The following is a 26,827-nucleotide window of genomic DNA, read 5'->3' on the forward strand; positions in this document are numbered from 1 at the left end:
CACGATAACGTGTTTTCGTTCTTTCGGTTTAACATACGCGTTTAATCTGTCCAATAATATTCATCATAAAATATTCCACGACTATTACATTTCTGACTGACAATTCACCCGCCATGTATAACCCGATATTGAACCAACGCGAACACAATGTATCTACCGCCCCGTCCACTAAATATTCGTCAGTTTGAACGTCGAAGACACCAACCACCGGTGAAAAACGAGAAACGACTGCACTCGCGATATTAGCTGCGATGGAAAGAGATCGTGGAACACGAGCCATTAGTTGTGAACGAACTACAGGCTTGAATAACACGGATATGGCAGAAATATCTATGCCCCTCCATATCGTAAGAGAGAATCAGTAGGAGACACGTGAATGTTTGAGCACAACCAATGCTCTCGTTCATAAAAGTATCGATACTTCTTGTTCGCTGTAAAATTCTGTCGAACGTATAACATACGCGTGCGACGCACGCGCGAGTGTATGATATTCTCCAAGGAACGCGCCTTCGTTTTCTTAATGGGAGGAATTCGACGTACAACGATGAATATTCGTGGTATTGTACAACGTATCGCGCAACTACTATATAAAAGCTTCTTTTTTTCGTCTTATTTCCTTTCCTTTTGTTTTACTGGGCGTTGTGTGCTCATTGTTTTTGGTCATGCGCACGGGGAAATATGGAGATGTTCGAGATATGCAATGAGTCTGAGATCCTAAGCAGGAGTGGGATATCAAGTTCGTTTGACATGTTTCTGGACAATACAGAATTTTCTATGGGTTTTGTTGCAATCTATTTTTATAGCTTGAGTTTTTGGGTATAAACCATATCCGTATCTCGATGTATCGTTTGATATCGAGTAATCGTTTCGTTAGGTAGTTAGGATTTCTAGATATCAAGGAACATGGTATGTTTAATGGTACATACATATAAGACATAATGGTTCGTGGTTTTATGTGGAAGTATAATAATGTGGAAGTATAATAATCTATTTATGTATAGAATTTTAAGAATATGTGGCATTCGTGAAAATAACTGGCATATTAAAACCTACGAACTCCCTTATCTCAAACGTACGGATTCAAATTTTTCTATTTTATTTCTCATTATCATAAAATAATTTTCCACGTCATTTAACACGTTCGAAATTCCGAATTTTATTATTTGACGCATTGTGAATTCAAATACCACTAAACGCGTTATATTTTAACGCATCCGTGATTGGAAATATTATCAAGCGACGTTATCGAGATAAATCGCGGGTGAACAGGTTTCGGAACGAGCAGGATGAAATCGCAATTGCGAGCATCCGGTCGCGCTGCCGGTAATCTATGGATCGCCATGTAAACGTGCGACGCGGATATGATAATTAATAATATGTTATTGCATTTTAAAACGTAAGTGGCAAATTTAACTGCTAAAGCGGCAGGGGTTTGAGCCATGCTTGCGATATTTATTGTTATCATGGTTTCAAAGCGTAATAATTCAGCGTAATTAATTTGTAGGTCGGCGAACACGCGTTGGTGAATGTAACGCAATTTTATTAATGCACCGACCGAACCTGGAGGTCCGTGTATCATATAATTCAATGTTTGTCGATTCATTCAAAAGTTAATAACATCCGGCTAAGGATAGATCGCGAGGAGTAAGTAACCAAAGAAACAGAGATTCCCTACCAATTTTTAAAACGAGGTTGAAAAATCATGGAATGCCAGTCCACGTTCTTCTCTTTGTGTTCCTTATTCTTTCCATTTCTGCCAATATTGGAACAGCTTTCACAAGGAAATGTTAGAATTGTTATATATTTCAAGAAGGCAAAATATTCAGGACGTAGTATATATTTCTTGTTATATTTCTTGGTTTATAATCGTTTCTGGTGGAATTAAAACCGAAGCGACAAGTAATATCAAGCTGACAATAAGCTGCGATTGTTCTACCGAATGACCAAGTCTGAATCGACCATTGATTTTATCTTTGGACATTTGACTTCCGGAAGGTATATCCCTTTTATAGAGCTTCGGAATGGAACTTTCATATAGCTGGAGTTGCGAAGGTCGTAAAAGTTGAAAACTTTGTCGTTATCGCGTTTAGTCGGACAGAGAGAATCCTTTCTGGACGTTACTCGGAAAACGTAATTGACAATTTAATATGTGGGGGTAGAAGTTATTTTCGAAAGAGTGGATAGAATACGGTATTGTATTATGAAATGCGTGACATGATTGAAAAATGCAATGTCTTACTGTTATATAAGAAAAGATCAAAATAGACTTTTTCCAAAAGACAGGGAAGCGTTACTTTAATTCTAAAAATATCTGTAATATGATATCGCAAGTAAGTTAAACAAGAAGAAGATGTATAATGAATCTGTTAAACGGTTTTTCAGACCTTCTTCTATCCGTTAGATAACTGGGCGGATTAAACTATCCAGGTCATCCGCAAATCCTTTCCAGCTAAGGCTAATATCCGAACAGCTGCTGTCTGCGAACGAACGTACCGTTACAGAATGAAGTAACAGTAATATCGTGCTTTCTGTAACGATTTTAATATCAAAAAAGAGTTCGACAAACACGAGCAGCACGATGTTCTGTGTAGTTTATTACGAAAGTTTCTGCCGATACGATACGTCCGTTTCTACTTTTAAATATTTGTTCTTTCTTGCGAATAAATCCGAATGATATTCTAGTTATGTAAATTTATTTTTAAAAATTGTTTTGAATACTTGCAAATTTTGGAAGATTTTCAGAGATCTGCTTTTACTATGGATTGATTTCTTATGCATATTTCTAAAAAATAAAGAAAGATACACAGATATTAAGTCAGTGTAAGCAATCTTTCTTCTTGTCCCAACGGACATCTCAATGCTTGTGTTAATCGAAGTGTTAATCAAATATCTATTAAAAGATCATCATATTATGTACAAGACAAAGATCTGTTGTGACTTCGTTTCATACTGTTTGATTGTATCGTTAAACCCGTAGCGCAATTCCAAGGGAAAACGTCTGTATCGGGTCATGGAATTAGAGAAACGATAGATTCGGTGAACGAGTTCAGCAAATAACCATGATCGCGCGGATCTGTTTAACGTATGCGAGACGTGGGCCGATATATCGTACGATAAGCCAGCAGATTGGCGAAACGCGCGAACGTCTGAGCGGAGCAAGAGGAGCGCGTGGTGTTGCATGCACAGGCCAGCAATTGAACCTATCGACCTTCTCATCGAAATTAGGTCCACCGTAGCAATTGTGTACTGCAAATGGCGAGTAACGTATAGGCCGCGTGATACACGCACGGAACTTGCGAACTACTTCCGGGCGAATTGTTGCGAAAAGTTGCTCCGCTTCCAGACTCGTACACGACACTGTAGAAATTAATCGCCTGGGAAGGGAATATCAGCTATAAATAATTTTGGTTAAGACTTACAAAGTTTTCCAAGTTGTATCAACTATATGTAAATAAGTTGTATCTTAAGACACGATTACAACGACTTCAAGACTTTACGTTGCTAGAGTTTGTGGAATTGATTTTAGCTTTATCAAAAAGCCGTATGGAAATGTTGTATAATACAATTGGATATATAGTGGCTCGTGAAAGTATTCATAAAATGTTTTTATAAGTGTTTAAATATTTTCGTGATTTGGAAATTTCTCAGGAAAAAGTCTTATACAAAGTATAGAACATTTTCTTTAGAATATTTCCCAATACATTTTTTCTAATATAAACACTATCTGTTTTTTATTGTATCGAGGTATTTCCTACTATATAAATAACATTCTTTAACTGTTCATTCATCTACGACATTTCGTCTAAATTCAAGTGTAGTAGCACATACGATTCTCCTAATAAGTAATTGCGGTCATTTAACAGCGAATAGAGAATCACGTTGTTCTATGGCGATGGGATTGTCGAGGAGATTATGTTTGCTCGAGATCGATGCATTACCGTTCTTGCTTTTGCGTTTTACTACAGGATCGTTGGCTTCCCGGGGTCTTGCTGGAACTAATTGCAATGAAGGCAATTATGATACTGTCAGGATAAAGACGGGCAAAGCAGATTGATAAACGGAAGCAGACGAAAAAAGAGCAACGGCCCGCAATCTCGTCTGTGTTACGTGCTTTAAAAACGCGGCTGATGTGCCGTGAAGAGTAGAATCCATTTACTTGGCCTCTTATAGATGAAAAAAGAGCAAGAACTTCTCTTTAACAGTACGTTGAAATTAATGAACATCCCAGAAAAATTCTGTTAAATTGGCCTAGATGCAGGGAAACTGATTTGTCAGTTGTCGATGATTGCTCTAACGAGTTGAATTATTCGAACAATCGACAATTTCGTTCTCTTTGAACTTCACGCTGTTTCCAATGAGAGAGACACCGTTTTCTAGAAAGTAATTATCAAGAGTAGTGTACAAACGACTTGAAATATTACAATATATCTTTAAATAATCTAAATAATAACCAGTTTATTGAAATTGCCCGTCACGTGTAATTATATATAAATTCAAAGCAAGTTTGAACATGAGTCAACATTGATCATGCAAATACGCGATATAGCATCAATCCATAATTCCCCTGCTATGGAATTATAGGAAGTATGACGGTACTTGTATCATTACTCTTAACATACCACGATCTATAAATCTTATCGGTAATCGAATAGGGAAATTCATCACTTGCAGGTGCAATCGATTAAGATCTTTCAGCATCATCATAGGAGATGCGAATCGATTAGATGCGATAACATTTTTTCTCGGCAGATCGTAATTTCTCATCTATAGTATCGTTGGAGGTTTACGCGCGTTAATGGTGATCCAGCAGATAATATAATTCATGCTCACGCACGTGCAAGACCCAGTCCCGATAGTAACGGCGCCGATGATTTACTAGCGCGCCAGTACACGCGGACTACGAGCGATTTGTTTTAACGCTACAGTTTCCCGGAGCAATAAATAAAACCGGCCGCGTAAAACGAGTACACGCTGAAATTATCGTTTCGACCTGATTAATTAACGAACCAGCCACGGAAATTCTACGTTGCTCTTACGCGGTCCGTTCAGTCTTCCGTAATACGATTCGATAATCCTTCAGGAGTACCGATAATAATTCGCAGAGGTTTGGAACGTCCATGTGAAACGTGACTTTTGTGGCAGTCGAGTTACGTTGTTGGTTAATGCTTCGCAGAACTTGCTAAGTCGGGTATCCTACGTGTATTTAAACAATGATTCAACTTAAACAACTGTTTTACGAAAAACGGAAAATGATGTAGGAACTTTTGAAATACATGTGCGATGCGTTTCTAAAGAGATTCAGCATTTCTAAAGAGATTGCAAATTTAGTGACTACTTTCTAATGGTACGTAGGCTGCATTATTGTTTATGAGTCATGATCTATGAAATTCTTTTAGTGTATATTGTGAAAATTAATTTCAGTGTTAAAAGTAGAATACGAGATAGGTCCATGAAGATAAGATAAAGATATTAAGTTACGAGACAATTGAAATTATCAATCCTTATAAAATTTGAGAGAATTACAAGACCATAATACTATATTATTTTTCCAACGAGATATAGATCTTCTTTGTTCTGGAAATTTTGACTTTTCTCAAAAGATACATTGTATCAAAGATATGGATACCTATTTATGAAAAATTTCCATAAATTGAAATTTGATGGTCGAAAGTGACTTCGAAATTGCAAGGCAACAAGGATCGGATGTCTGATTTTATATTTGGTACTATGCTTGACCAAACAATGAATTGACGTTGTTTCGATACAGGCTCAATCAGCTCGAACAACTTCATACGTTTTCGCTTAGTGAACTATCGAATATAGGCCACTACGCAGCCGGGAATAAATGCGGGAAAGTAGCCAGGAAGTTAAATTATTTGCAATGGAGTTTCGATTATTCGATTTCCGATTATCAGAGAGTCCGTTTTATTTGAAGGAGCCCCGTGCAAGCTTCGAACGATCGGGAACTCCATTAAGGATAATCGACGTTTCTTTGTATCGGGCATTCCAGTTTTTCCTTCTTAAGGCTCCTTTCAAACTTCGTAATGCATTTTCTACCAACTCGGAAACTGCATGATTGGTAGCTTTAATCTACGTAAACGATGGTAATCGGACACTCGTACCTTAACTATACCAGAAAAATCTTCCTTTGTAATTAACGATTTTAATACAAAGTTAGCATTGTTAATATAATTATTGAAAATGTATAGATTCATTTCTAATTGTCTTCATATATACTCGGCAGCGCGAGGTCACGCTTCATTATAACTAACATCTGGAAGAAATTATGAAATAATAAAATTATTGATGAGTCTCATCAAATTTTACCGTACGAGAATATGTATTTAATAAATGATACATTAAATACCTTATCTCAGACTTATGAAATAATGACTATACAGTTAAAAATGGTGTCTATATTCTATTAAAGAGGAGTGTAGTGTAACAAAGTTGCTTGTTTGGATAGAAAAATTTGAATTCGATGAGCTCCGATCTAAAATATCAATATTAGGAACCTCTGACCTCTATTCCATATTAAAATAGAAACGAGATTGTAAAATAATATTCCAGTGTGAAAGACTTGCAAGTAAGATAATATTCAATGGAGTGAAGATGAGAAAGAAGCAAAGAGGTTCTAAGGTTCGTCGTTAGTTCGCGAACTAAGAACAGAAAGATAGGGCGGCAGCGTAATCAACTGTCGTTATGGCATCTTTGGGAGCATCGTTAGTTTTTTTTACTCGTTTTAGTCGTAGATGTCCATGATACAAACGCGACGAAAGAGCGTGGGAACGAGAGAGACAGGGAAAGATAGAGAGAGCGAAAGAGAAGCAGAGAACGTGTGCACGCAGGAAGCCGCGTTTGTACTCGTATTACACAGACAGTGGTCGGCGAACTGACGTACTGTAATTACCGTGGCAATTACTGCCGACACATTTCACATATACGTTGCCGCCTCATTGTGCTGTTCCGTTGGGCTCGAATTTTCGTGCCCACCGATTCGCCAACTCCCTAGATAAACAGATAAAAGTAGTCGAACAAGGGTTGAACGCATCCCGTACGTGGGATGAAACGACTCTATCGGCCAGAGGTGAATTCATTGCAACGGAAACGGTTCGGTTCTTGCTACGTCTTTTCAGACCGTACGACTCCAATTATGCACTACGTCCAATTCGTGAGAATTAAGTGTTGAGAGAGAGAGAGAGAGAGAGGGGGGGGGGTGAAAGCATTTATATTAGGTTGAATGCAAAGTTTATGTATTTTTTAATAACCGTAAGTTATTTCTTTGTTCCCGTAACCTCATTTGATATTCCACTAAATGCTGTGATTATCGGTGTATTTCTTTTTAAATCTCGTTGAAAGAAAAAGAATCGTTTTTCAGTAGAATGCAGAACAATGGTCCAGCATATATGAGTTTTATAACTACAGTAAAAGATTGGAGAATTAAAGTAGAAAATTAATATGAAGCATTCTCCATATTCGTTAGTCGTTGTAGAACCGTTTCAAATTAATGAGACAAGATTATAATTAACATATATCTTAAAATCGATACTTATAGAATATAATATAATCTTATATCCCGTAGGAATATTGTATCTTGTAGGAATATATAATTAGCTTAATTTACTCCTTAACAAAATAATGTAGCTGAATTAGAACAATGAGCAGATAATGTATATATGTTAGACAATATGTAACGAGGTAATTTGATAATATATGTATATAAGTCGATTCACAATAATTATAATTATAATATAATATATAATATAATAAATATAATATAATGAATCGTGTATTCGAATGGAAGAAAAAATAGATATATTAGATGTCTCTCTTATGAAAAAGGAAGATGTATATGTATATGATTTATCGTGATGTTTACTTGTCATACGATATTTTTTTTAGTTTTCTTTGATTAATGTATTTGTATGTATATTAGAAGATATAGCATCAACTTAGCGACAACTAGGATAGTTAGCATCGCAAGATAATCCTTGGATCGATCGTTACAGCGTCGAACTACCGCGGACTAACTAAAATGGTGGCAACCACTTTAGTATAATTGTGGCTTCGACCTTCTTGAAACTTTAATAGACACGTGTATATTATGTATAACCAATGACAGGTTGAGTAACGCTATTAATCATGAACTACGAAGAACATTAATTTATTCATTTACTACGAACATATAAGTAGCAGACAAGAAACGAAATTAACACTGAAGGAAAAGCTAGCCGTAATTTATAACTCTGAGAATTGGAACATATTTATAAGACAAATTTCTCTTTCTAGAATGATAAAACAACACACCACTATTGCACTTAAGAAACCAATGAGAATGAAGAAGCAATGCGTTTTGAAACCATACGAACCATTCTGAAAAAAGATTGTTTCATTTCCAAGAACAAAATAACGGAAATGATCCCAAAAACGTACAATTCTGTAGGCGAATTAGATACCAGGGCCGATATTAGCGTTTATATCCATTCCGCGGTAGTATTTCAGGCTATTTACGACTCTTCGTCATTGTCGGCTTTTAATTCACACGAATTTAATTCCAGTCCATTTTCCGGCCTATACGACCATCGATGGGTCCGCGGTTGCGGTAGTGGTAGCGCGCGCACCACCCATTATGCAACGAAATAATAATGATGTATTATTCGCCAGTTACAATAGATACCGAGGGGGTTGAAAATTGCACCGAAACAGGCTTTTGTTATCATAATTAATGAACTCCATCGAAGTGCACGGTTGGTAGCAACTTTCATCTTCCGAATGACGAGCGACCGCTATGTAGTTAGATGTACCGCGTAGACACATATTCTCGATTGGCGTGGTTACGTCGCTAGAATTATTATCAAGTCCGACGTGGAATATATGCCACGAGTCGGTGCTCCGTAGCTCATTCGGCAACCCTGAAATTTCACAGTTATCTTGCCGGTCATATGCGGACGAAAGCACGCTTTATCCCATTCTCTCGTGGTTCACCCTCCACCGACCTTCCACGGAAACTAACTTGACCTGGCCCATCATTTCCGGTTCCTCGCTGTAGTTTGTAATGCGAGCTGAACCTTGTTCCGGCGTAATAACATGCGCTAATTGAGATGGATCTCTGCGGACCCTGCGAAAGAATTAAAAACCGCGATGCCAGGCCTCTGGTTTCCGGAGAGATTAAAGCGAGGGAAAGCAAGTCGCACAGTTTCAGGATTGGTGATCGATCTGTGGGTAGAAATGGAATGACACGAACGACACGAACACTTTTTTATGGTAATAGGTGAAATTGGAAAGAATTACAAATATTATTGGTATATTATAATTCAGTTCTGACATGTTCTAGGAATGTATGTATGATAATACATTTTCATTAATAACATTGTAATAATTTATCGATAATATCATTAATAATATCAATAATATATTTTATGGCATTTTTTCTCTGGTATGTAAGAGGTATTTTTCTTGGATATGTAACATAGATTTTCTGTGTACTTTTAGAAAAATTCTTGAGGAAAATGATTAATATGAAGATGTAAAGCGATAAAGATAGTCAAAAATTACTATGATCGATGGACTTATTAAAAGTGGTAATATTTAATAGCTAGTTTATGTCGTACATAAGCCACCAAAACTAAAATAAAACTAGTTTATATGTCTTGTCACGTTTTTGTATAAGAGCTTTTATAATTAAAACACCTTTTATAACAGCTAATAGCAGATGTATACTAGCTTATGTGAACAGGTTACATTTGTCAGTTTTATGAAGTACATTGGGGTTCAGGTAACCTTTCTAGGATGAACATTACTTTTTTTAATTTCAGCATCTCAGCTTATTATACGTATCTAAATGTAAAAGTCCCATTGTTTTTTTTAAATTAAAGTCTTACATATAATTTAGGGGAAGAGTCAATAGATTTTAATTTCTGTCATATTCATTAGTAAAACTACTGTCTGACAAATTAAGCTGCTGAAATCGTTGACAGGTTTCTCCACCCTCCGTTTTACTTTCGGAAATGACTGTCACTCACAATAAAAAACGACTCACATGGAACTCTGGTATATTATCTACGATAGCGTGTGAGTCATGTGATGAACAATAACATAATAAATATAGCCTGAAAGATTGCACGTTTTTCTCAGACTTGAATGTTTTCTTATATAATTATTTAAAAGAGAAGGTGCAATTTTTTACAAATATAAAAAAACCAATTAAACTGTTTATAGATGGCAAGATCCATGACGCATTTTATTTCAAATTCAAGGGTGACGAATACACGAGATTCAATATTTTACAATAAAAAATGAAACTGGATTCCAGAAAAAAGTTTCCAAATTTCGTATACAAAAGCTTCATTGTGCAAGTACACCGTAAGTATATCGTTATTCATAAAATGAAATTATCTGAAAATTTATTTGTTATCGTTATTTACATATTTACAATGCGTATAAAGACATAAAAATTACCACGAGAAAACGTAATACATCTTACAACCTTTATAGCTGGTATATTACGCATGGTTCGTCAATCGCTGAATAATTCATAACACTACCTTTCGCAGAAACATGATATTGGTACACGCTCGATGACTAAATCTTACCATCAAAGCAATTATGATAACGACAAGATAGGCCGATAGACGGAAGGATGAGATAACTAAATTTATTGCAAAACTCAATCTCGGAAGAACATACAGATCGATACTGAAACCTCAATACTACTCGTACATATTGTGTACATATAACTTCCTCAAATTCCTAAAAGTCTACATTCCCCGAATTATAACACCACTGCATCAAAATATAACTACAATAACATCTCTTTACTTCACGATTATTCTTCTTGCGTATTTTCCACTATATAATTATTTTCGCCTTTGTCATGACTTTAAGTTTAATTTATATCACCACCACATCCTTCCCTTTCACATTTCACACATTCAGCATTAAAAACTGTCAACAGGTCTTTACCGAAATTTCAACTCACCTCTCGAACCATCCTGTCTTCGTCCGCGATATTAATCACACTGCACATAACACGTAGGAGAAACGCGATATCTTATCCAAACGAGTGACAGTTGGTCACGACGCGTTCGACGCACGATCGTTGATGGAAACGCACGAGATAGTTCCATTCGGCGATGACGGAGGCGAGAAAATGGAGTTGCGGGTTTACGCGTTAAACGATATTCGGTCGATGACCTTACGTTTTCGTTTCTGACTCGCAAACGCGTGAACGATTAAAATCTGGCAGCTAGCACACTTTTTTTTTTTTAACAGGCATTTAACCTTCGTGTCGCGGCACGAATATCATCGCGTCGATTGTACTCGGAATATCGTTGTATACCATAGTCCCATGTATTCCTCGAATCCCTTTGTGACCAAGAATTTCTAAGTTTTACAACGTTCTCGAAGAAAGTAGCGATATAGTGGCAAAAGAAAATGAGCGACACTTCGTCTTATCGAACGTCATTTTTTCAGCTTAACGTAATAAATGTAAATGTATCGAGTTCCGAGCACGACACTACCGGTTGCACGATAACAAAGACGCAACCACTCCGACAGAGTTGAAAAACACATAGATTAGTCGAAGATAAAAGTCTGTATTTACTACTTTCTCGACGGTTACTCGATTCTAATCTCAACTGTGTTTCACTCCCTCTTTTACCATTATCGATTCGCTAATCGACCTTGGGTTTCTCTTTCTTCTCGTTTTCTTCTTTCTTTTCTCCTTGATTCGTTCGATAGTAAACGGATCGTTGGAAAATAGGTTATTTCAGGCTGGAAAACTTTCTCAGTGGGGATCGAGAAGGAGTTACGAGTTGTTTGGGAAAGCAAAGAAGTTTCCCAGTACCGAGTGGACACGATTACTCGGTGGAAAAGGAATAAGGAGGGCCGGGAAAATGGACTGGGTTGATTGCTAAAAATTACGCCGCGCACGCCTCCATCTGTACACTCGGGATAAGCGAGTCGATCTAGCGTGAGATTGCATCTTCTTGTTAGAATTTGCAACAGCTGTCCTCCCCTGGCATTCAGCAACTGCTCTGGCTATCTGTACGAATACCGACTCAACTACCCGGCCCTTCTTTCTTCTCCCCTCACCTTACTCCCCATTCCTATACACTTCCGGTCAGTACAAAAAGAGACGTTTGAAAGAGATCAAACTTCTTTGAGAACGTGTTTCTTATTTCGATGATATACAATACCAGTAGGTACTGTACAGTATATTTTCATTTTTGAGAACAAGTACGCTGTATGTTACATCGATTAACGTAATTTACGTCCTTTACAAGGCTGTTTTAAGGATAATTGAAGGATGTTTTAGAATTGCTTCAAGAATATTTCAAGCGTGTTTGAAAGAATGTTTCAAGGTTTCTTTAAAATTGGTTCAGGATGATTTCACTGATATTCTTCGAACGACGGTTCTATCTAGTCTTTATATCCTTCTGTTTCTGACAATATTAAACACATATTTCCGTGTACTACTTGATCTACCTTACCTAAAAACCTAAGGACAATTAACCTAAGTGTTAACAAACTGATTAAATCGATCAATTCACAACTCCTTTAAAAAGTACGTTTCAGGAAATTTTGTGGTTTCAAAGATATGTAACAAAAGCCTACATTACAAGAAATGTTCATAAAGTTGACAGTGTCAAAAAACAAGATGCAAAAGACTCGGTCTCGGCGGAAACGATTCATCGATCACGTATAGTGTGCAGCACCGGCGTTTCTCCATTCAAAACAATTTCTTCCTCCAAGCGAAAGGGGAATGGAGACGTGTATTCAAGATGATCGTGACAAATGGAACGGTCGGTGCAACCCGGTGACGCCCTGCAAAAAGAAATAAATTTCTCCGGCGGGCAAGTGACGTTTGCGTCATAAATGATGTACGATCGAGAACGGAGCCGCTGTTTATTTAACTGCAGTTTCACCCCACGTTACTTCCTCCGTTGACATTGAATCCGGTCGAATGCTCGCGTGGCACTGATTTTCGCGACGTCGAGCGGAATGACGCTTGATGTTACGCGTTTCACTGACAACTGTTTGCCCGGACGAATCCTGCTATCCGAAACATTTCGCATAGCGGTTGATAATTGCACGCTCTCGCGGTTACTACACGGTCACATTTTTGGCCACGATAACGACAAAGTTGTCGCGCGGCTCGTCTCTCGTTGGTTATCTCTCGTCTCGTCTCGATATCTGTATACATTTAGAGTATTTCTGCAATCATGATGCAATGGAAAACGAAGAGTGACGTATCATGAAAAGATTAGTTATACGCGCGTGATAAAGTTTTTGAGTCATATGAGACCTTGATTGAGAAAAGAATTACTTCCAGTCAAACGAAACTTCACTTTTCAATTTCTTCAAAAAGAAACCTTATTTTTATGGGAAATAGTTGCAAAAGTTCGACTTAGATGTACAATTTCGATTTTTAATAGGTTTCTAATTTGCTTTGGTACGAAACATACGTTAGAATCGAGTTGAGGCTATTACTGTTTGAGATGAATTGGAAAACACGTCATTGTCATGCAAATGAGTTCACCCAAAGAGGTGTCCAAGTTTTATCCACGAAGAGTGATTTACAGCTGGTATTCCTCAGAACAGAGTCGTTACGGAACATACAAAACTTTTTACGATACTGCAAGTACTCCCATTTCCATTATTAAACTAGTCTTTTAGCGATCTTTTTTCAAAACTATACGAAGTGCGTAATATACAGTACAGTACTAACACGCAGGAGTAATATACAGCGTCATATGAATAAACTATGAGACGAAATAGATTGACACTTTCCTTTCTTCCTCGTGTTTTGTATTTTAGAATAAAGGTTGAATTAGTACTGTAGAGATTAGAACGATGAAAGGATGGAAATTGTTACACTAATTTATACATTCACTGCTGATTGAATTTGTTAATTGATATTTGTACCTTGTATTTGACTAAAAAATTACCATAGATGCTTTCCTAAAATTTTGAATTTACGATGCACGACATGAAATTAAGTACTGATTCCAATTCAAGACACGCACTGAACGTACTGAACGCTTCAATCAACCATCTCATCACCCATGTAACACTTAACACCACCAATCAATATAAAAAAAAAAAAAATGTACCAAACTGTTTTCACTTATATATCAGCCGATCCTCAACTTTTGAACGTCGGTGTAGGTACCCTCGTTTCACTGAATGAAGATTTACTCGAGCAAACGTGACATTTCGACGCGACGCGGCGTGGAGTTATATCTCTCGAGAGTGTCTCGAGGACCGAGATTCATACTGTACAAAACGGTCTAGGTATGATAAACAAAAGTATCAGTGACGTTTCGCGTAGTCGACGTGTTGAATTTCCAGTGCAATCTGTCGGCGAAGGTGCGTTCGAATATGCATTATTGAACGAGAACGAAGAACTCGCATCGCGTCGTTGGGATACTCGTTCTATCTCGACAATCATGACAAAAAGGTCACGGCTCCGTGATTCTATGTTTCATATACATCGATACATACGTCAATCGGTGCGGGAATTTCACATGAGATTTACGCGAAAGAAAAATAAGAAAGCGACAGGAATTTTCGACATGCATCATTGTTGCGTATAAATATTTTATTGTTACACGGCCTCGTTTCTAGTCGTTGAATTGAATTACACTTTTACGAGTTTATAGCAGCCGGTACCTATAAAATTGCCCTGTAGTTTAGCAGCCTTTTCAGCTTGATCCGTGGAGCGAGTACATATATACTGGAAGGAGGAAAAATATCGGTCGATGTTTCAGCCAGCAAATCCAGTCTGGCCGTTAACCCGAAGAAAATGTAATTTCGAACAAAAGAAAGCGCAGAGGGTGAAAGCCACGCTGCGCCGGAGATAACTATTACCGGTTGCGCTAAGGGTTCGTAAAGAATTTAATGTGCGCGCTGCTTGCCGGAAAAGTGGAAGAGCTTTTCTTCGAGCCGTTTCGAAGGACTAAAATAAAAACTTCATCCTTTATTTTTAAAGCCCTTTTAGAGTTTCAGGGAACCAGAGTTTTAGAGCATCGTTCGTCACCGGATTAACTTTCCGCCTTGGCACTTCAAATTGGCGTAAAGACCGACTTATGAACGCAGAAACAAAACGGACATATTACTAACGTATGTTCTTTCCCAATTATCATCTGACTTATATATATATATATATGAAAGCGGGTTTTATTATAGATAGGATTCGATTCCACAACGAATTCGATAGCGTAAAACGAGGAAGGATTTCGCGGAGATCGTATGATGTATTTGACCTGATTTACGAATGATACCTATCTTTATGTTCCAATAATTCTTGTGGAACCCGAGCTTTCCTAGATTGATTTCCACGGAAACGTATTTGCAGTAACTGGCATCGTATAACGAACGGAACCGTGTCGAAGAACGACGAGAATCTATCTATATAAACTCAAAATCTCTGACCTATAAAAAACTTTTACCATTTCAGATCCAAAATTAACTTTTAGTACGTTAAATCTACAAAGTTTACTACTTTTCTGGAATAGTACTCTTCCCTTTTCTTGCTCGAGGAACCGTTCGTCTTGTACATTCTACAATTATGAAATACATAGCGTTCCCAAAATTTTGACCATTGACGAAGGTATATGTCCGTAGTATAGCAAAGTTACTTATAGCAAAGTCTATATTCTAAGTTACATTTTATAGTTATATTCTAAGTTACTTATAGCAAAGTCTATATTCTAAGTCAACGTACGATACCGAACGATAACGTATCGCTGAAATTCGCGCAATGTAGCCAATCTTCGGACCACTTATCCCATTTCTATCGGTAACTGCCGCCGAAACGTAGTCAGCAGGTTTGGTGGCAGTGAAATGAAACGAATTGCGATCGATACCAGCACGTAGGGGCACGTAATCGCTATTAGCTGCGGCTATCAACTAACCACGATGTGGATGATCTGTAGCAGTACGAAATAATCGCAATTAACTCCAGCTATCGGCTGGCTGTAAGGTCGATATATGTACAGCACCAGGACGGAATAATCACGATTAACGAGCTCCATCAGCTGGCCATTATGTCGATTTCACATAGTCGTATATTTTTCAAGGGAAACTCGCGGACCCATTTACCCACTGACGTATTTCCGCGCGGGTGTATTCCAGTTTCGTTTCAACCATGTTGCTACGTATGAAAAGGGGTCTAAAACAGGGTCACTGGATATTCCCTTTCAGTCCTAGCTACATTCTCTATTTCGTGATCAACGCGTCAGTACACCTCGTTTTCTCTTTTATTCTCCTGATTCTTTACTCTTTTTCTGCTTATCACTTAATCGTCTGATTTTTGCGTACTGTATCTTTGATGTCTGAAATTCAAGAGAGATTCATGTAAATGGTCGAAGATATCTGCCGCAACACATTTTATATTTTCGTTGTTATTACGAATAATATATTTACTAAAATTAAACAGCGAACAGTAGAAAATATATATTTCTTTTGAAGAAATGCAAAAAGTTTTGAAGTTTCGTTAAAAAATTCCTTTTCGTATTGAAGTATTTGCGGTGCTATGATAAACTATTTCCTGGTTTTTAATGGGTTGATTTGAAACGATTAAACGAAACCCTTTTAGAAGAAAAAAACTGAGATCGATGTGAATCAATACCAAAACTTTTTCGCAATATTAAAGTACTAAAACTCTAAATCATTCAAGAAAAAGCTTCTTCTCTACATGCACTCTGTACATCCTACAGGGAGGGCATTATTACGCGTTTGGCCAAGTCAGTAAATAACGTTCACGGACTGTGCGTCATTGTGGCCGTAGCTCTGCACACTCTATTCGATGCATCCAATTTTCACTGATGACGACCAACTCTGCTTTACTTGGACGCGGTCTATGCCCGACAGAAACCGCATCCTTTGCGTTCGCGCAACAGCATTGACAGAATAATACGCAAACCCCATACGATAGGGCGGAGGGAGGCATTCGTTGCAGGTGAAATTTACGGCATTGGGATTGAATAAATGGGCAACGTGGCAAACGTGTGCCTTTAGGATCAGCAGATGCGTTATCGGTCATACGTTCGCCACCGATGTATGAGCACGACGGGATTGTAATCAACATAACGGGGAAATAAACGTGCACGTGGGATGTTCGCCGTATCCACAAGTCACCCACTGACACCCGTTAGCGTTTCTCCAGGTTTCGCAATCACATTGTTGCGTTTTGAACGCAGCCGTGTGCAGGCACGAGTGCAAATGGCGCGTCCTCCACTCTGCGGCCAAAGAATCATCTGATATTCTAATGCTATTTTCAACAGTTCAAATATCATACATTGATGCATCAAAGCAGCATCTATGTGAAACAAGCTTCAATTTTATCAAATGGAATTGCGATTAGGATTTCTTTGATTTTTTGGATTTCGTGATTTGACAATCGCGTGTAATTATGTAATAACAATAACAATTAATTTTAATGCCGTATTTTGATTGTTTTAATACATCTGGAAATTATTACGAATTATTATGATCACGAAAATTTGATACTTTAGTGATACAGGTTTGAAGTTTGACAAATTTGAAAATTTGATGAAGATAAGAAGCGTAGCATGAAGAAATGTAGAACCTAATAAAGAAGCGCTGTACTGAAAAATAAGGATACACGCAAATACATTTTATACGTATTTGATCTGCTTGTTGGAAGCATTATGCTGAAAACAGAATTGATAATTCGATGTTTAAATCATCAAGATAAAACCAACCAATTTCACAATTATTTCAATCGATATTCAATTGCGATTAAAAGGATAGCAAATGAGTAACTCCTTGATCGTCTTGATGCGCAGGTAATAATCTGAGCGGGTTCATTCTTCTCCCGTAAATTTAAATTTCACCTCTAGTATCGGTCTGCTAGGGTACGGTAGTATCGATTCGCACTAAAAATACAAGTATCGTTCCCGTGGGACGCTGGAGCTCAACGATAGCCCCAATATAATTCCACTTTCTGGTAATTCCGTCATTCGTTATACGTTTCCATTTTGCGTTGAAATCGTGCCGTGATGGTCGTGGCACACAGTTATGAATCTGAATCCAAGTGCGAAAGAGAACACGCAGCGGTGCACCGCAACTTGCCCAGTAATTCTGGTCGTGTCGTAGCCACGTTTGTGCCTATACCAAGTAATGTAATCAACCCTTAACAGTCCACTTCTTTCCCTGTTCCTTACACTGGTACCATTCTGTTTCATCGGCAGCCGTTTTGTTTCAAGAAAATACAGTAGAACTCCGTTAATCTGAACTCATCGGCGAAGAAACAGCTTATATTGTACAATTTAAGTTCATATAATAGAAGCTTATCAACTTTCCACACTATCTTTTATGCTTCTTCTGAGGTAAACGTAAAGGATTAGTCACTTTGTTGCATAATCACCGTAGGAAAAGTAATATGTGTATCGCGACACAAACTGATTGGATTTGGTAATTGAGTTTGAAAATTTAAAATTTAAAATTTCGTAGGTTAATTTTTGTAGGGTGGCTGGCTAGTCGTGTAGGATGGCCGAATTAATCGAAAAATTATACGGTTACCAAGGGAAGGAATTAATTAAAATGGTTCATCAAGTTTATTGGGAAAGAAAGTATAGTCCGCGTTGATTACGCGCTAAATGGACTCGTTAACTTAATAGCAGTTATTTCTATTGCTCTTTGGTACAAATTCGCTACTAAAGAAGTAAAAAGGAAATTCCATTTATTTCTTGAGAATAAATCATTTCGTGGGCGTTTGCTATATTTTAATTGCAATCTATATTTTAATAATTGCAGATCGTAATTTTGTACGATCGTATATTACGGTGACGAACGAATGAAAATATTATAGATAATAAAAAAACATACGTCGCCTATTATGTCATATGTGGTCACGAATCAAATTATAAAACATTTCAACTGTTCTTCAGTTAAAAAAATATAACTCTCATAATTATAATGGTAACACACCTTTCTCAAGACTACAGTACAGTTACAGTATTCTGATGAATGGAATATCTGATGACCGAAATGCACAATCTCATAAGAATTTATATATTTAACTGTTCTGACGCACTCATAACGACAGTTCGTCAGGACACGTATCTATTGTAACCCTAGCCTAATCCACCAGTCAACGCACGAAACAGCGTCAAAGAGCAAAGAAGCATGATATCGACCCGAATATAAATCCACACATGTTCCGACAACATCAACAAGCAGAATTCAATTTTACAGAGGGTTAGAACAGATTTACTCACGTCTGTGGAGATTTTCTTGGCGGCGCGTCAGTGCCTCGTCACTTGGTCCGTGGATCGATCGTCGGCGCATCAATATGTCGCTCCTGATCGCTGACTCGAAGATTCCTCGTCGACGTAAGTGGCGGCAATCCCCGCAGACGCGTGACACTAAAACACCAAAGACGAATGGTCCTCTATTAGATGAGTTCGCGGTGGACAGGTTTACGATGCGATCGATATCGATAGGTTCCATAGCAGCCACGTGCAACATCACGTTCGCGTTTTCGCGTTGAGCTGTCGCCGCGAGCATAGATATTATTAAATTCCTGATACGCGCGACTCGTCGCGCGCGCAGTCCACCGAACGATAATTAACGCTGGCTATGCATTTTTCATGACACTTTTAATTGCAACGCTGTATCATGTGGCCGCTTTAATCAGGCCGAACTAATTTTCCCGCGGCCATCGTTCGAGACTTCGGCGAAACTTGTCGACCATTGCAGAGGCCATTGCGTTGCATGATTAAAAAGTTTTGCACCTGACCACGAAACGAACCGTGGGGACCCTTTTAATTTGGATTTAAGGCGCGCGCGGGACGAACCAGTCAGCTTTATTCGCGCCGACCGTGAAATTGTCGAGAGACAGGGAGCCGCGCCTTTTCGGGTTCGGATAGAGCTCCGAAATTGCGGGAAACTGGCTCGTCGAGCGTGATTTCGCTCGTTCGTTTCGTTCCGTTGGTGAATGGCAACCCGGTTGAAACACGAGAGCGATATTGCGAAAGAAGTTGAATGGGCTGTTAGGTAAATTGCAAGTACACTGGCGAGGACCAGTGGCAATTGGCGGATTTATTGGGAAATTCCGACGTTAGGTGTTAGCGCAATTTTAATTTGGTAGGTCTAGGGAATGTTTGCTTAATTCAAATTGTTCTATCCAGAGGAATGTTTTATTATCTCAATCATCGTATAATATTTATATTGTGATTTCGTTTAATTATTTTAATTATTTTTGTATAATTATTAAATAGAGCTCTACTGATGTGCGTGTAATGAAATTTTGAATGTATCAACTTTGGCGTAAAGAATAATAGACAATTGTAGCAAAAGTTATATGGAACAAAGGGACTTTTTGACAAACCTGGAACTGTCAGTTGCAAAAGCGGCCAACAACTGCTATGTTATTAGCTGTCGCGCGAGTGTGGCAACCTGGTTGAAATAGTCACGAAGCACAAAGGCTAGGGCAGATAGATGTAACAAAAGAGAATATGGGGTCAATCGGGCAGCGACTGTGAGTAAATCGATACACACAGGAAAATGAACGAAAGCTGACGATAAAAGGAAGATTGATTTACGACGGTTTATCATTGGCTTAGATGAATGGAAAGCAGTCCATCAATTCTGTCGTTGCAGGAAAAAAATGCGCGAATCAGTCGGACGTTATAGCATTGCGGGTGAATGTAATTTCATGAGTGCAATTTACATGGATACGGAGAAAATTTTAATGACAGGATGTACATTGTTTCTGCAGTTGCAATAAGAATTTTACGAAATTATCTGTCAGATTCAGAACACAAAATAGGCAAAAATTATACTATGTACCTATATTTTATTTATTAGAAAAATAAGTGTTTATATTTTTCAATATTGTGTTTCACAGAATGAACATTTCTGGAGTAGTCATATGAAAGTACTACTAAATGATACGAAATTTAATATACTTGGACTTAATTACTTAATTTGTCATGTACAAATAGTATTTTCCATATTTACTATAATTCGAAGAATTTTGAATGCAGAAAAAAGAATTGTCAAATTACGAATCTAAACACCAGCTGTTACACACTAAAATCTTTTTTAGTAAATATAATGGAACACATACATAGGAAACTCCAGCAATAACAAAATCTAAAATCACGTGTAACTTTAAAATATCTAGACACCTATAAAAAAAAAACCACGATGCAATCGCCACGTAGTACATCTTCATTCGAATCTTACTGCACGTTCATGGAAACGTACGTGAGATTGTGTGGTCGTAACCGCGCTTCCTAAGTGAATGGCGCGTTTTCGGTTTTCTTCTGGTTCTTTGCAGCGCTTTGAATCCGCCGGCGGTTTCCATAGCCACACGATATAAGGCAGGAAGAATCGACGAAATGCGTCGATGTCTGTGGAAGAAACGAGAAGCAGAGTAAGGAGCTCGAAGAGAGAGAACGAAGGGTTCGGCAGTCTGTGGTTGGTCGAAATCCAACATACCCGATGACAAGAGATGAGGGTAAGGTTAGATGGAACTGTACTTATGTGTACGCGAAACCGTAGTTACGAGACTGTGTATAAGCACGACGCGGTTGTTATCTAAACGCGCGCGAGGCATATAGGGGCGAGCTTTAAAAGAGGTGGTTCATTGGCGTCGCGAAGGTGACAACACACACAAACACGCGCACGCGCGCGTGTATATATGTATATATAAGTATAACTGCGACTATAGAAGGGACATAGTGGACCAACAGTGTGTTCGTAAGTTATGTATCGCGTTCTTTGGAATACAACCCTTTTTCTAAGCGGCATCACTCTCATCCCTCGACACCTTTTACGCAAACCCTTCTATTCCTCCACTCTTCTTGCTTTCTGGCTCGAGCTATCTTACTCTTTCTCTGATTGTGTGCTGATGCGAGTGCGGAAAGGCTTGTGGACGACCGCGTCACGAGAACAATGGAATAGTACGAGACAATCGACTATTCATGCGGGCCAACTTTGAATGAAAATATCTCTGTTCGTCGCTAAATTAGTCTGAATTGCGGCGATGCCAATTATCAACGGGCCACAGTGCTAGTAGTTATGTATCGTGTTTTGCTTTAGGTTGAGATGCTTGAGAAATTATTCGGGAAATTGTTTGTAAGTCGATTTGTATTAATTTGTAACTTGATTATTGTCCGAATATCTTTATGATATTAAATTTTGTCATTATTTGGTTTGTCGTTTATTGTGAAAAAATGTGTGCTTTAAATGTATAAAATTTACGTTTCTACTAATTACAATAAGCGTTTTAATATATTAAAAAGGAATCAATTCAATAACGCTACTAGTGCAAAAAATTTATACAACGATAATCTTTGAAACATCATGATTTTTAAATATTAATGTAAGTTAAATCATTTTATTTTATTGATAAACTTACAGTCGAAGGCATATTCGAATATTCATGGATATTTTATCATTCTCTTAACACAATTACATTATGCGTACTTTTAATATTACATAAATGAGCTTGCAATAATTTGCAATTTTTTACGTCAGAAAGTTTAATATAAACGCTATCAGGGACTCCGGGGAGTCAAAAAGTTTGTGAAGCGCCACGAGAACCATTATAATTAGCGGTTAAAGCTAGTTAATTTCAAATGAACTTGTTCGAACTTTCTTAAACTTTCCTTTTTTGTCTTTGTTCATTATTTTTTACGCGTTGCAATTTCTCTATAATGAAATTTGCACGATCTTACTAATATTTCACATGTTGCCTATCTATCACGAACGATATTCATCTTCAGAAACGTATAAAGTAGTATTTAACTAATTGCATAACATTACACCCACAAGACTTCCTCATTCTTTCATTTCTCATTCCTCTATAGTAAAATTAATTTCCAAGATTTTAAAGACATCTTATAAATATTTTACCAATTCCAAGTCACTCAATTCCAGATTCTCACTAACTTCTTAAATCACTTTTAAAACGCTACGCAAAATTTTACAGAAAGATATATCAGAACAAACTTTTATTTGCGAAGTTCAAATAAAACCAACGATATTACAATACAGTTGTCATACTAATTATGTAGGAATTCACATTTGCTTATAGACGTCGAGATGCTGATTAGATTAAACTAAATTATAAGAAAGTTAATAACCGATATTCGATACACCGAAATTGAGATTTGTCTATAGTCTACGAGGTCAAAACATAGATTAAATTAAATTATAAAAACAGAGAGACAGGCAGGACTTTGCTCCAATATTCCACATGAACGATAATCTTAACTAATTGCATGACCAACGATAACCAACCGCTTTGTCTTCGGTGTAACGTGAAGTAAGATACAACCTGGCACAACAAGGTTCAAGGCCATCTGTTATCTAGCGAGCCGTTATCGAGCATCGGGAAGCACCGCTATTGAACTGCAATGTACGACCGCAAGAAGCAACACGGAGGTGCAAATTTGCCGGTCGTGCCTCCTGATTATCGGACAGAGGTATAGTTATCGTAACTCGAGCGCGTTCTACAACTCTAGAGTTAGAGAGCTCTGTTGGCTTTAAATGGTCATCGTACTTGTCACCGTTTTTACGTTCCTGCAGGTTTTCGATGGTAACTCAAGCTTAATGAGGCTGTCAGGCAAAAATTAAATAGAACACAAACAGAGTTGTAAACGAGATTATTACAGTTTCGTTAACGTCCTCTAGAACATAGAGGGTAAAGTTTTCTCCGATAAAATGCACAATGGGAGCTTTTTCGTTAGTTCTTTACAGATATGGAATTTTTAAAGAATATATATTGTTTAAATATGTTAGATTAAATAATAATTTTTATTTTATGATCTATGATACTACTCGAGAGAATGAAACTGAAAACAAATTAGAACTCTGATAGCTGTCATTTCTAGGGAAAACTTCGAAATTTCCAGCAAAATTCGAATCGATTTTGAGATACAATTGCAGAAATATTCAATTAAAAGTGGTTTTGCTCGAGCAAATAACAAGCAAGGGTTCACATTGTTATCGTAAAATCTTTGTTAAACACTGCCAGTCTTCTCACATGTTTGAGAATTTGCGAATTGAGATCAAGCCACAAACAATGAATTAACGAACTTGGATAGTTCGTTAGGAACAACTGCTGTTGTTGAAAGCTGGAGCACGTGCTCAGTCGAATTTTCATTGTAAAACGCTGATCCTGAAAATCGTAAATTGCAGCCGCGCCAAAGTACAGTGTACTGAGCTGTAGAACATATAAAACTAACTGTAAAACACATGCATACCTATTTCATATAAAACTCGTTTTGAACATATTTTGAATCTCAAAATTCTGGTATATCTACCAGACATTATTTTTCATGATAAAAATCCATTGAGAGCAGCAAGTTTATTAAATCACTCCATCCGTACATTTTTAACTTCGAAAAAATGGGTTTGTTTTTCCTTTCTGTATCTTCGTCTATGTACTTCTCCAATGGAAATGAAAAAATGGAAATTTCCGGGTAAAGATCAATTCGATGGTAATGAAAAGAGATCATAAAGAACGTAACGAGGAGCGTAGACGAGGATGAAAGAAGTTTCGAATGCAGACATAAGGAAAAGAACGTGCATGGAGGCAAGAACAATCAACAAAAGAAATCGGCCGAGTGACTATTAATTCAGCTTCAATGAGTTAGAAAAGTGGTCCTCCTACGGCGTAGACGCCGAAACTTTTCGAACAATTATTGGTCTTCCATGTTCTAGAGAATTCACGAGTCGCTGATCCTCGTTTTGACGTGGATAAAGTTTCATTTTTCATTTGTTGCTTCCATTGAAGAAGGATCGAAAAGTAATTAAGAATTATTCCATCTCGGCCTTTCATTCGCACGAGGAGGTTTTGTTTGCAAGAATGTGCGAATGTGTGGAAAATTTTCAATTTGCTTTAATTCCCGTTTAAGCCGAGTATTTCAGGATTCAGGCACGTTCCTTTTCTTGATTTTTTAACGCAGTAACATCGTTATGTTCTTATTTTTAAAAAATGGAGCGGTCTAGTCGTGCAACTATTTCGATACTAAACTAAGTTAAGATTAAATATTTTGCTACAAATCGTTAAATACGCTTGTTTCAAAAATATAAATTGTTTCTTAATTTATAGTGTGTTATTTCTCAGAATCGAATGCGATGAGTTTACAATATCTCAACGAAACGTATCCCGTTTTATCTTCTCAGTACGCGAACTAAGCCGGAACACGTTTAAACCGCGAGATTACCGTGCAATAATTCAAAGGTATTTATTTCGCGATATATCAACGATAATCGTCAATATCACAATGGTTTCCCATCGGGAAATGAACAAAAGCGATAACACCTTCGACTATTTATCACAGAACAACATGGTCCAAGGTAATTCATTCTTTCGACAATCGATGTACCAGATCTTTCCGTTCGCAACATGTCTCGTAACTCAAAATTGAATAAACGCGTCACGTTCAATTTTGAACCGTGTTCCTCTTGCGTTTCTTCGTGAGATCCACAACCCTACAAATTCCTATTCCCCATTGTCATTTAGTAAGAAAAACTTTCGTTTCTAACGTTATATTAAAGTACTTCTACAGATTAAATACTAATTAATTAAATGCAGAAGTGCCCTACTACCTCCACAAAGAAACCTACCTAGTAACTAGACAACAAATAAATAACAAAAATAATCGACGCTAAATCTATCCCAACATCCTTATACACACAAGATACCACTCTGTTAAGATTAATGACACATAGTATAGCAAAATTGATTGCTACATTCTGCATCTACAACAATCTTCGAATTAAGTTGGCCGATACACAAGAACCGAGGAGAATGGCAGAACGGGCTGGAATAAATTCCAATACCGCGTGCTTAGAAGCGGCAAAGAAGCGGAATTTACTAGGGGTTAGCGTTATCTGACGATGCTAAAACTGCTGCTATGCGACAAAGAATTCCAAGCGTTTATATCTAAGAGTGAGCACATCGTTCGGCTATTCTTACGCTTATCTGTAATTCTCTATTTTTTTTTTTAACCGTTTTTTTCTTATCCGAGTGTATACCCGATATTTCTCGACTGCTGATAGCAACGGTGGCCACGTTCACGATCTACGTTCGACTCTCTAGATACAACCCCCGATGGATCGACGAATCCTGTTTCCCTTTTTCACTCGTAATAAATGCCCTTGGCAGCAGTACCGTGTTAGGCATGACAGCAAACGCGTCACGGAAGCGGACTGTATAAGGGCTTATCTCGGCTGTAACGCGATATACACGTTGGATTGCTTAATACCAGCAGCTGGCGTATACGCTTCTTTGAATACTCCTGCTCGAAAGGAATCGAGGGAAAAGCTCGCCCTGTTTTGTGGAGGAAACTTGTTGAATGAGACGATAACTGGATTTTACGGTTTCGTTAACAGATAGCGAAAGGTGCTCTTCATTATTCGTATTTTCCTAACTGTTTGTTTGGATTTTGTTAAAGGTTCGCAATCGCCTGGAATTGGAATGTTGTTTGTTTTGTGGAAACAATACTTTTACAGAAAAAATACTTTTTAATTAATTAGAATTTTTTACTTCAGTTAGTGAAAAAGACTAATTTCAATGTAATAATATGGTAGTAAAATAAGTAAAATAAAACTATAATTCTAAAAAATTAATACCATGCGCTTAGATTGTATGTTACATAATAATTAATACAAAAGGAAACGATTTCATTGATGAAGTTTCTTGCAAAATGTATTTAACTAAATTCTAAAATTTTGGAAAACATAAACAAACTATATGTGCGTTAATTTTCGAAATGTAACAAGAGAAATATCCGGGTATAAATTTCAATTCAATAATCTGCTTTAATATTAAATTTGA

The 26,827-nt window shown here is 37.5% G+C and overlaps 1 protein-coding gene across 5 annotated transcripts in view; it reads right to left on the reverse strand.

Annotated features, from left to right (window-relative positions):
- Positions 1 to 26,827, reverse strand: part of LOC126915831 (leucine-rich repeat-containing protein 24) — a 292,299-nt gene that overhangs the window by 57,731 nt on the left and 207,741 nt on the right. For all 5 annotated transcript variants that reach the window (XM_050720919.1, XM_050720921.1, XM_050720922.1 and 2 more), the window contains one exon: positions 19,248 to 19,394. In XM_050720919.1, coding sequence (XP_050576876.1) covers positions 19,248 to 19,317 — 70 coding nt within the window. In that variant the 5' untranslated portion in view covers positions 19,318 to 19,394. Of the gene's footprint in view, positions 1 to 19,247; positions 19,395 to 26,827 lie in introns of those variants that run through there.

The sequence above is a fragment of the Bombus affinis genome, chromosome 4 (assembly GCF_024516045.1).
Source record: "Bombus affinis isolate iyBomAffi1 chromosome 4, iyBomAffi1.2, whole genome shotgun sequence".
Lineage (NCBI taxonomy): Eukaryota > Metazoa > Arthropoda > Insecta > Hymenoptera > Apidae > Bombus > Bombus affinis.